Source organism: Apteryx rowi, unplaced genomic scaffold (genome assembly GCF_003343035.1).
Source record: "Apteryx rowi isolate R43461 unplaced genomic scaffold, aptRow1 scaffold_18, whole genome shotgun sequence".
Lineage (NCBI taxonomy): Eukaryota > Metazoa > Chordata > Aves > Apterygiformes > Apterygidae > Apteryx > Apteryx rowi.
In genome coordinates, this window is record NW_020448085.1 from 1,973,684 (window position 1) to 1,986,612 (window position 12,929).

The 12,929-nt window shown below is 36.3% G+C and overlaps 1 protein-coding gene across 1 annotated transcript in view; it reads right to left on the minus strand.

The window, feature by feature from the left end:
* The window catches only part of DOCK2 (dedicator of cytokinesis 2), a 228,840-nt gene that overhangs the window by 56,316 nt on the left and 159,595 nt on the right, over window positions 1-12,929 (minus strand). Inside the window, exon 30 of the mRNA XM_026061319.1 lies at window positions 6,008-6,086. Coding sequence (XP_025917104.1) covers window positions 6,008-6,086 — 79 coding nt within the window. The remainder of the gene's footprint in view (window positions 1-6,007; window positions 6,087-12,929) is intronic.

Sequence of the window (12,929 nt, forward strand, 5' to 3'; positions counted from 1 at the left end):
ATGCTATGTTAATATGCTAATTCTGAATAAAGTTTCTTCAACTGGTATACTTTCCAGAGTTGCAAGCCTTCAATGACATGATTTAATCTTCAATGAACTTCTTATCATTGTAAATCTAGAACATGCACCTGGCRGAAACCTGAGAGGTCACCTAATGCAGCTCCATGTCCCCCAGGCAGGATCAGCTAAACCACTTCTCACAGATATCTGTTGAATCAACTCTTTAGAATCATCCAGTGAGGGAATTTCACAGCCTTTCTAGATAATCTATTTCAATACACAACTGTCTTCATGACTTACCTAAATYCTAGCCAATAACATATTTCAAATACACAGGCATGAAGTGAATATAAAATGCTAAATATTGAAGGTTTTTACTTACTCCTGTGAATCCTATCGAAAATCCAGATTTCTGCATATTAAAACTTAATCTTCCAGTTCAATTGCAGTACTGAGTAATGCACATTGATGTATTATAATATGTATTTGTATATACATATATATACACATTGATGTATAATCATACAATTTTTTCCCATTTCTACTGTATGCATTACAAGCTTAAGATACCACGAATATTGTCAGACCTCAGTCACACTTGCTTTATGGTCTATCTTTTGTCAATCACTTAATGAAAATTCACTCTCATCCCCCCGTAAGGGTATGTGCTCTGTATCTAATAATTTTTATCATAGGCACAACAGTAAATATTCCAGTACATATGCCTTTTTAGTTATTCTTCCTTATTGTTCTAGACTGTGGTGTATTATGCCACTGAAGAACACCTGCTGCAAGTAATCTCAAATTCTGGCCTATTTTCTGATAGCAACTGAAGTATTTTCAACACATCCAGCATGTAAACTCTGTATGCAAAACTCCAGGGATATAACTAGACACTAAGCTAGTTTTTCTTTTTAATTATCTCGTTAAGAATCGGCTATGAGTCTGAACCCAAACAACACTCTGACATTTCCTGACTGACCACTGCCAATGCACAATCTCATAATCTGCATTACCCTCCAGTGCCAACAGAGTGCAAAATTGTTTTCAGCTGTAATATAARTCAAGCAGTCTCCCTGTCCTTTCCAGACATTTTTCTGCTCTTAAAGACTTGGGTCTACAATTAGGATCCCTTATCCACAAAAATACTGAAAACTCTCAATATAAGTACAACCTGAGATAGCCAACTGGACAATTCACTGCTGTGCAGTTCCACACAAGGCTGCTTCCTAACCTACCTTGTGCCTCAGTCTGGAAAACAGCTGCTGTCTGAACAACTACCGTGTACAATCTGAAAACTCTGTAATAATTGCTTATCCTACAAATGGATTTCTAGCCAATTTGGATCTTATATTGTAAACTGCCAGTCACATTAATCTCATGATGCCAAAGAAAGGCAAAAAAAGAGTGGGCAATTAAGTAACGCTGCTAAATTGTGGACAGCAGTTATGAAACTCCAAAAAAGTATCAAGTGAAGTGCTTTACCATAATACACTGCCTTTCAAAAACTCACACTCTTGTAGGCGAGAATAAGTTTGGATTGATGACACTCTAAGACATCACAGACATGCAACTATTATCTATTAGATACAGTAACTATATATACTAATGGCTCTTAAACTTCTGGTGTGCTCTCTTGCCCTGAGAAACTACAGATTCAAATACAGAGGACTTTATGCATAAATATTCCAAGATGTAACGTAAATTCTTGTGCTTTATCACATAGATCAATGAGAAAATGATGAGGATTAGCAAGAAACTTCGCTTATGAATACTGCATTCTGCCAATGGCCTTTGAGAGTTTTTATAAATATCTCAAGTATCAATTACTTTTAACTGTCTGAGAGAGCATGCAAAATTAGATAGATGGTTGACACAACGCACTTTGCATATATAACTACATAGCACTCAGGGGCTCTTAATTCAGATAAACCTCTGGGGTTTATTGTAAATATTGATTTTGTTTTCAAGAAATTCATATCTCACATTTGTTTGTTTTTCCTAGGTGTTCCAGATAAGTGCTGGAAAGATTCTTAGGACCTCCTTATTAGACTCTTGTGTAAGGCCAAGCAAGATGGTTTGGTTTTGTACCAAGTGATAACTTTTCTGTAAAGAGTTTCTGTTGTTTAGAGATTTCAAAGATATGCATCTCTATTTTCTCCACCCCAACATAACCTATTTAGGTTAAATTTACTTTTTATTAGGGATATTAAAATAGTTGCATCTGTTCTAGCTTCCCAATTCCTATATTTAAATAAGACATCATTCTTACTGCACATGCTCAGTAATAAATATGATTTGGACTTTACTCACCCCTTTTTCTTTGAAACAGTAAATCACCAGTAGACATACTCCTAACAAGAGACTACTTTGCCTGAAGGCTGCTGCATACTAAATCACTGACCCTTGAATAAAGAGGCTTTTGTCTGGGACTTCTTTTTGGAATGAGAATCCACTTGTTCCACAGAAACACTATATGCAATGATTTACTTAGGTTTTTACATCTGTAGTAGTCACTTATCTAACACAGACACACTGCATCTTTCAAAAGATAAATGCAGATGCACAAACCCTATTACATAGTCATACCAAGAGAAATAGCTGGAYGTTATTTATAAAACACATCTCAAAAAGCAGATTAAAACATCTGACAGGTTGAGCAACAGGGAAAACGCGTTTAAAGATCAGAATCTTCTCTGTCTTCTGAGAAAAAGCCCAATGCAAACAGTTGAGGTTAACTTGCACTCCATGGTACAGGACCACTTCAATCCGGGTTTTCAAAAGCATATCCTATATTCACCCTAATCAATACCTGGCCTGCTGATTACAGCCACGAGACCTCCTGGTGTGTACTGTGGCTCCCTTCTTGCCTGCGTGCTCAGTCTCCTGCTGTGGTGGTGGTGGGACCTGACCAAAATGCCCTTAGGGCAGGAACACAGGACAGGCTGCCCTTGCTCCCAGGACCGACTCCACCTACATGAACAGGTCTAAGGCCGTGTGCTTGTCAGTTCGTAGCTCTTAAGAACAAAACTGAAAGTTATGATACTTCCAGATTTTCTCCCAGATCAAAATAACAAAGCAAATATTTTTATTCAACTTTGTAATTTTTTCCTGTACAAATACAAACAAATACAGAAATACAGCTATATGCACAGATTCCAAAGTGGTTTGAAGTTTCAAATGTATCTTAATGATGTTGAGCTTCCATCAGTAACCAATCTGTTTTTCGCACACTGATGCTTCTGTTGCATTATAACAGTTATTTCTCAATATTCGGTTCAAACTTTTTCATAATAACATTCTAATAACATTCTATTTTCTAGCATTTCTATTTTCATCTGCAGACTTATTGTATGATTTTTTGGCAATGACTGTATTCCCTGTGTAACATTACTGTATTGCTTATTTTTGTTAAAACAAATGTTTCTTTAAACACCTAAATTTCTTTTAAATACTTTACCAAAGACATACCAAAGACAAAAAGTCATTTCCTACAAAGGGGAGCAAAAAATTTTGCATTAGTTTCTCATCATCATTCTGTACCAAAAAAGTCTAACAATGAAGYGACGGATAGATACTAATGGAAGGAAGTTTGATTCAGAGCTTTCTTTTGCAAAACACCTACTAAAACAAAAGCTACTTTATTATATCAGCCTGTGGTACCTTAAGTTCTAAAATAAAAACATAAAAGCACTGCAACAGGCACACAAAGAAGAATTTCTTGTTTTTAATTAGAAATCTCCAAACAACTAAGGAAAAACACATATTAAATCTATAAAGAATAAAAAACTCGGAAACTGTAAAATGAAATACTTTACAAAATACAGAAGTATCTCATTTACTTTGGGGTTAACCACTGTTCATCTTTGCTTACAACCAAAATACACTGATATAGACAAACATTTTCTCCTTTTTTGTCATTTGCTCCATTTTCTAGTGAGGATGAAAAATTTTCTTGGACTGTAACAAATAACTTCAACATCAATGCTATTAGAGGACAATTCAAGTTAGTGCAATACACACACAAAATTACACCTCCATAGCCAACCTTTCCACCACTGAAAACAGGATAGGGCAGCAGACGGGTTTATTCCGAAGAACAGGGAGAGCTATGCTATGGCTTCAAAAGAGAAAATCTTTAGAAGCAGCAGTGGTTTAAGTGATTCCTCTCTCCACTCCCTATCGCTTCCACTCTTTGTTCCCGTCCATTACGACTCAATGCTATTCCAAGGTGCTTTAGAGCATTAAAGAAATATTTGTAACTGTAAGTATAACATAGGCTGTTTATGAAAGACATGGAATCTCTTATCATTAAAGGCCATAGAATAGTTAGACAAATCTTGTTAGAAATGGTTTGGATGCAGTTGATCCTTAGAAAAACTGCATTGTCAAATACCAATCTTTTATTAAGAAATAGGCTAGACAATATACTTTGCATTATTCAGGCATTTCTTGACAAGGAGCAGCTTTTTAACAGATATGTTTAACGTACTGTTAGAAGTTCTTAAAAGTTTTTATTCATCAAGAAAAATAAGGTATCTGGCCTGATTTGTACTTCTAAATCTCTTGTGAAAACTACAAGGGTACTACAATTCTTTAGATGACATTATACATTCACAATGAAGTTGCTTATCTTAAAGCCTCCAGATATTTGACAATTCATCAGTAAAAGAAAAAGCATTAGTAGAGTCCCTCAAACTACACACCCTGGTTATGTTTAGTAACATTCTGGAATGCATTGAAATGCCACAGCAAAAAGTACTAGGTTTACATTACTGCTCTAACATTGGAAAGAGGCAGTGTACAATTTAGTAAAACATTGATAGATACTCAATCTTTACAGTAGTGTCTGTGGTTTTGGTAGCCTACACATTCTGACGGCTGCCAAATATATTTTACTTGCTTTTAGAATGAACTGACATAGGAAGCAGTAATCAGATGATACAGACACGACAGATTACAGATTGGTTATTGGTAAATCAGTATGCCTGAAGGGAGATCATATCATAAATATTATAGGTCAAAGATTTCAGAGTTTTCAGCAGCAATACGTACTACAAGAAGAAACTTCTAGTTTATCAAAGAAACATCTTCTCCTATGGTTCAACATCTGAATTAACCTTACATATATCTAAATTTGGAAAGTCACACTTTTTAAAGATACAAAATAAGTAACAAGACTTAACCACAGACAAAGGGAAAAGCACTACATTCCGTTCTTGCAGGCCATCATAACCAAGTATGAATTGAATGTTTTACCTTTTCTCACTATTAACTTTTAAACTCTTGCTGTGTAACACACTTTACATTACTGCTCTGTAGCTATTTGTGATCGAAGTCCTAATGCTAATAACCAAAAGATCAACACCCAAACAGTTCTTAGCACATTAAGCCCAAACATTCACATGCCATAGAGCACAATCACGTAAAATGGATGGAAGATTAATAATCACAAGATTAACCTTAAAATATACCACCCAAGAAACAAAGGCAGCATGGGCCTGAAACTTTCTCTGAACTTCATATTTAGCATCAATGTTATTAGCTATTGAATAGGTTACATCTTTGTAATCAGAGAGCATTTTTAAACTTACAAGGGATTTACTTTGAACTACAATTAACATAAAGAGTGAAATGGAGCCATTCTTCATAACACATTGTTAGTGTGCTTTCTATCTACAGCACAAACCATAACCAGGCAGCGTGTGCTACATACTGTGATTGTAAAACTGTACTTACATTTTTAATAACTGTTTAATGCAAAGACTATATACTTTTTTATTTTTATCTGAAGCCAAACATATAAAATGCACGACTGAAAAGTAAAGCCATAAAGAAGGATACTAAGCAAACTAACAAAACTCCAATATTAAATGATTTCTGAAAGAAAGAACTACGAGTCTACAAATTGAGTGTTTCACTTCATATCAAAGATGACCTGACCTCGCAACACTCAAATCAATAGCCATACGCTAACTCTGCTTGGCCAAAAAGCCTGAATACTTACTTGGACTTCAAAATTCATATTCTCCAGAAATTTCTGGTTCATTGTCTCTGCAAATTTGTTGATAGCTCTCAAAAACACCCTAAAAGAGAAAAGCAATGATACAACTTGATGTATGTAATCCTTGGGATTCCATTCCAACCATATGCAGTATTGATGGAAACTCATTTAAATACTGCAAACACTATAAGAAGCAAAAGTTTACACATTCATAAATACATTCTGTGCAATAGCATGTTATGTATAATACATCACAAAAATATTAAGTATAGGATTGTCAAAAAATTTCTTGATTTTTCATGGAAAAATTCAGACAATATTCAGACAAAATACACAGATAATAAATCTTTCAAACACAATTTTACCTTCTATATGACAAATGTGGCTTGTTTACAACGTTATTGCCTCCTTTTCATGCGTTTGACAGCCAGAAGAGCTCCTGTACTTATGTTATTAGGTAGGAGCTGCCAGTAAATTTTCCCAATTACAAGATATTGTGTGCAACTTTTCAGTTTTCTCACAGAACCTCATACCTGTGCCCATCTTCCTCTTCAGGTTGATTATAAAAACACATTCGAAGTTGAGTTAATGCACAGTTATTTTTCCAAAGACTGAAAACATGACGCTTCTAGCTTGAAAAGTAGCATCTGTTTATGTTTATTAAACAGTTTATTATTATGTTTATTATTATGTTTATTAAAGCAGAAGATTATATCCCATTTAGAAAGCAAATTTCTTCATCTAACTTTCCAGCACTGTACCTTTGTAAAACAAAAATCAATTGTATCTCTCACTATTTATGAAGTTTATTTCAGCAATTTAGTTTCAATCAATCTACAATTTGGAAAAGAAGTTACCCATTTCCTGCTACCTTACAGATAAAGTTTAAGAGTTATAATTAGGAGTTCCCTCATAATTATAATTATGAGGGAAAGACTAGGAGAATGCAGAACATCCATATGTTACTGTTAAAGCAATGTTTCATCCTTGTGTTGGATACTATGTGCTGTTCTAGTCTACCATCTCAAAAGGATAAACCAAACACAAACAGCAAAAAAAAAAAAAGAAAGAAAAAAAAGCAGGAGAAAGTGACAAAAAAGATCAAACACATTTTATGGATGGTGTATGAGACTAAGTTTCCCCAGTCAGATAAAATGATGTGACTGAGGGGGTATATGGCAGAATCTATAAAATGAAAAGTACCATGAAGATGACAGATACCTACCATTTTCTGCTTTTCACACAAGAACTAGAGAACACTGAACAACATCTGATGCATGCATTAAAAATAAAGACATGGCTTTTATGCTAGTCTTGTTCAGCTGTGCAACTCATTTCTACAAGATGCTCTGAATGCTTGAAGCTTATATGGGCTCGAAAGTGATTAGACAAATCAAAGGAGGACTATTTGATGTCACCAAGTCGCTGTAGATTGGGGCAAAACAGCAGGCCAATGCTACTACATCCCTGGCTTTGTTCTTATACTGTTCCGTAGGCATCTCTTAGGAGCTATTATTAGAAACAGAATACTGGGTGAAATGGATCTAGGTCTCATCACCAAAAAAAAGAAAAAATTGGAAGAGCTAAATCCAGATTCTTAATGAGCGAGGTAAAGGAAAAGGTCAGGTTACGACAAGCTCATGACAAGGAATCTTATTTAACCATTAAGCAATAATCCAGAGAAGTACATTAAGTGCATTGTTTCACTAGGACTACAACTTGACTGGCTAGATTAAAATCCTTTATTATAACTATGGCTTCCCATGAGCAAAAAGACCATCTAGGGAAAACATAAGAAATAATTCTTTTCCTATCCCCCTAACGTCTTTCCTTAATGTTGATATGATCAAAAAGATGCAGTGATTTGTACATGGAGCTGCATCTCACCAACTCCACCAATTTTTTATGTGATCAGAGGGACGCTACAGTTTGAACTACTACAGCAACAGTGGCACTGGGAGGTAACCCTTTTTCAAGGGTGATGTGTTTCTCTACCACATCACCCCAGTGCATTCAGAGAAGCTTGTTTCCCAAGATCTAGGGCAAAGCCTGATCTAGTCTTTTAACACAACCTTAGATATTCTTGTGAGACTTGCAATTAAGGAGCTGATCTGTGAAGTTTTGAGTGTCATAACTCACCCCAGTTCAACACATCAGATTTTGCTCAACRCTCCAATTTCAGTTGATTCAGCTTCAGTTCTCCCAAACAACCTCTATGTACTCACAAAACTGCCCTGTGATTTTAGCTTATGCTGGTCTGAACAGGCTATTGGACTCTCTTTTCAGCCTCTTATTCTCCAACAAAATTATTATTGAAACAAGATTCCTCAGTAAGCTGCTCCAGACTCCCCACAGCAAAACTAAATATACTGTTCCCTCAAGCTTCACTCTCATAGGCATTTATCTCTGCAAAAATAACTGACACTTGACAGAGGCACATTAAGATTTTGCAAAAAAGGAATTGCAGAAAGAATTGTCTGCTTTAGACAGCACAAAAACCACACAGCTAGGCAGAATGATGGACACCTACACGTTATTCTGTCTGTCTCTGCCTCCATTACTCTTCCGAGGAGGAGTTTTGGGTGAAGACCTTTTCAGCGCTCTGACTYCTTTCTGTGGAACTATATTCCTCTAGCTTCTCCTTTGAATTGCAAAGCATATTTCTTGCCAACCCACATAATCATGTTCTTCAGCTCCAGCTGCTCAGAGAGTCAAAAAACATTTCCCTTCTCTCAAAAAGCCTTTTTTTTGTTGACAGAGGAACAGGTGTCCTCAGTTTTTGAGACCTCTTCTACTTCCCATTAGCTGGGGGTTTTTAAGCTCTGCTCCAGCACTTGTCACCTAAATGTTCTGTCTGGGCAGAATCTGGCATGGTGACGTCTGGAGCAAGTCCAGCGAAGGGCCACAAAGATGATTAGGGGACTGGAGCATCTCTCTTATGAGGAAAGGCTGAGAGAGCTTGGCCTGTTTAGCCTGGAGAAGAGAAGGCTGAGAGGAGATCTTATCAACGCGTACAAGTATCTGAAGGGAGGGTGTCGAGAGGATGGGACCAGACTCTTTTCAGTGGTGCCVAGCGACRGGACRCGAGGCAAYGGGCACAAACTGAAACACAGACAVTTCCATCTGAACAKGAGGAAAAACTTTTTCACTGTGAGGGTGACAGAGCACTGGAACAGGTTGCCCCGAGAGGTGGTGGAGTCTCCTTCTCTGGAGATATTCAAAACDCRCCTGGATGCAATCCTGTGCAATGTGCTCTAGGTGACCCTGCTTGRGCAGGGGGGTTGGACTAGATGATCTCCAGAGGTCCCTTCCAACCTCAGCGATTCTGGGATTCTGTGATTCTGTGACGATGACTTGTCTCACATTTAAAAAAACAAAACTTTTAGCTACCTTTTTGTCTTTAAGCACAGGAATAAGGTGCAAGATACAGTAGAAACAATCATAACAAACATGTGAAAAGTGCAAATCTATTTCATAGTTATGATGTAGTATTGCGTGTGTCATATTTTAAAACTTCTGTGAAGAGCTTGTGGTTTAATGTTATCCGCAGGTGAAAAGCCCAAAAGACACATTAGAAAAAATTTAGTGAGGTACTTAATTTCCAGTTAAAATTATGGATAATATTAAACATATTTACAAGGTCCTATGCAATACAATCCTACATGGGTTATCTTCTGTGAATGCCCCTTTAATTCTCACAGATATTTTTATCTGACATACTGGAATGACACATTTGCAGGAAACACGCAATATTTTCATGCATTTTTATTTTGCCTAGAGGGTGCATCTATTTCTGTCATTGGAAGTCATTCAGACAAGAGGTTTGAATTCTATTTCTGGCTCCTGTCAATGCCATGCTGTCCTACCTATAGCAATTCACTTCGTTTCTATATGCCTCAGTACCCTTTTTCATAAATAGGGGGTATTAATTAACTAGCCCCAAGTGGAAAGCTAAACAGATACTTATAAAATGTTTTGAGATTCCTGATGACAACAGAACAAAGCATAAATTTATTTATTATTAACAGCATATTCCTAACAGTGAACTGAATATTGATTCAAGAGGAGTTAGTCATTTCATCAGAGAAATAACCACTCACTACCAGTACTATTCTAATTAACATAACAGAGAAGATAGAGATGGAAAAGGGATGGCCAGAATGCACCCCAAAACAGGTCAGAAAAATGCTGTGTGTATTACCCGAATTCAGAAGAAGTTATTTATGAAAAATACTGAAAATACTGATTAACATGCCACAGCGTAGCATAACTCGGTTTCCCCTGCCTCTCTAACAGATCACTTGAGCTTTTCTCAGAACTTGGGCAGAGTTTGCTCAGTTCTGTTTTGCAAGGTTAGACTGAACAAAGGCCACTGTCCTGATTTCTCATAAAGATAATGTCATTAAATATTTTTTCTTGTTAACCTTCTCCTCTTGTAAGATTTTCCGTTGACTTTAATCACTATACCTATGTTCTTTCAGGTGTTTAATTAGGAGAACTTCTCTACAGTTACTTGAGTTACTTGGAATTAGTTTCTCATCAGTTTCAATAATTTTAATCTAAAATTGTTGTAATTCCTTTATGCAAAATAACGTTGACAGTATTTCGCAAGCGTCTGGGGGTTGCTGCTTCTAACCTACAGTTCACACCAATCTCTTCAGCGTGGAGATTTATGCAAGACCTTCACCAAAGCTAAAGTCTTTGGACTTCATTTGAGTATAAAAAGGCAAGCTTTTGGCTTATAAAACCAACAGGATAGCCATGGTTCAGCTGCTGCTGTCTCCTTTACCTTTCTGTATTTACTATTAGTTCTGCTCTCCTTTACTATACTGACAGTTTTTTGGGTTTTTTTGTTTTTTTGTTTTTTTTTTTTACAAAGTTTGATCTGCACAATTAGTAGAAAGTCTTTAGATTAAAATCCAATGAATAGAATCATACAGGAAGGACAGTCGCAATCTTAGATGTATATCCTAAATAGGGCTAAAACAAAACCGTAAGTAACACAGACAAATGATCTCAGTCAAACAAAGCTGAAAATTTATATCATCCTAAGATAAACATCTGATTTCAATTTGATTCTCTCTCACACAAAATACAACAGAGGAGCTGTAATGGAAAAAAGAAATATTTTTGTATTTGTAAACATCACGTTGTTAACTAAAGTAGGATTCCAGAGTTATTATGAGGAGATGATGACTCTAATCTCAAAATAGGTCTGCATGTTGTCCTTGCTTTTGAAGTGCAAATAGATGAATAAAGCTAAAATGTAGATCTGGAACTCCAAGTTATTTTTAGCAAAAAAGTTAGAATTAGTGCATCAGCTCCTTGTAGCATAAAGCAAAGGAATGATTACAGTTAAAAAAAAAAAAAAAAGTGAATTTTAGCAGACTTTATGCATGCAAGCAAAAACCAGGAAACTCTGCATTAAGGCATTATTTATATGGCATGGCTGTCCAGTACAATCTATCAATTTAAGGTAGCATCGCCTGTTCTTAGGTGGCTTTGTAAAAGTCGGCCTATTTCTAAACATAGTTTCATACATTGTATGCTATGGTGAAGATAATTAGAAATGGAAACCTAATGTCGATGCATGTGTTTAAATACATGAATAGCCATATAAACAAAAGGACCTGATTTTGCAAAGGCTGAATGCTAACTAGCTCTCCTCTACTGCTCACAATTTAAACCACGTTCTTCACTTAGCCCTGTACATACAGCTTTCTAAGTCTCCTTCCCAGATAAAAGAAAGAAAATTCTGGGTCCACAAAACTATAATTTTACGGAAATTCTCCAAACCAGGTACAGAATTATAAATTTTTCCCAAAAACATGAAAGGATTTTTCCTCTGCCTCTCATACATGAAGTCTTAAAGCAGTGGTCCAACAGCAGTAAGATGCTCTTCAGTCTTTTCACGTCCACAACATTGTGTAGAATTGGGGAGCTCACTGCTCCAATCTTGAGATGAGTAATCCAGATGCTAAGCTAAAGGCTGAGTTCACTTCAGGAGTTTTGAGCAGCGAGTCAAACCCATGTTTGCTGTGGCTTCTAAAACTGTGACGACAGTGATGTAATGACAGCTACAAAGAATTAATCAGGTACAGACCTTTACTGGATAATCAGACACAGAAAGAAGAGAGAAGCTTTAGAAGAACATTATTTCCTGTGTTGTTTTGAAAGCTCTTACCAGAAGAAACTATAAAGAACTTGTAATATATGCTGTTTTAATATAAAGTCTGAAAAACACTGAAGACTTGGAGAGGTTGAAAACTCAGAACTTCTTTCCCCAAACTCTAATCACTTTTCCTCCAGAGGATTTGGTCCACAAAGAGAGAAGGAGTTACACTGATTTCAGTATTTTTTTAAAAAAACTCAAAAGGTTGCTCAATCTGCACTTTCATCAGTGAAGCCTCTACTTGAGCAGACAAGGAGCATGAAGTGGGTTCTTAGTCTCAAAGCCTAAAAGATACATTGAATATTATTCTGAAGATATTTTTAGGGTTTTAACAGGCATGGTTGTGCCAGTACACCAATTATATTAAAACTGGATTAGGGAAGAGCAGAGCTGAAATAATATTCTTACATATTTTATGCTGACTTGTTAAGAGGCATCCTCATACAGTGGTTTGCAGAAAGCACCTGATAGATATTCTTAACATGAAGCAACAACAAAAGAAAAGCAGCTACTAAGGTTAACCGATCCCCTTGCCAGCCTCCATCATGTCTCTATTTCCTTCTTGTAGAAAGCTACAAGACGACATGTGAAATTTAGAGGAGACTAAGCAAGGTGGATCAGACCTAACCTCAAATGCTGATCATTGTCAATGACTGAAATAGCAATCAACAACTGCAAACTGAACCTGGAAGATATAAAATACACAGAAGAGAGACCAGCCAAGCTATCAGCGGTGACAGGCGATATTAAAAC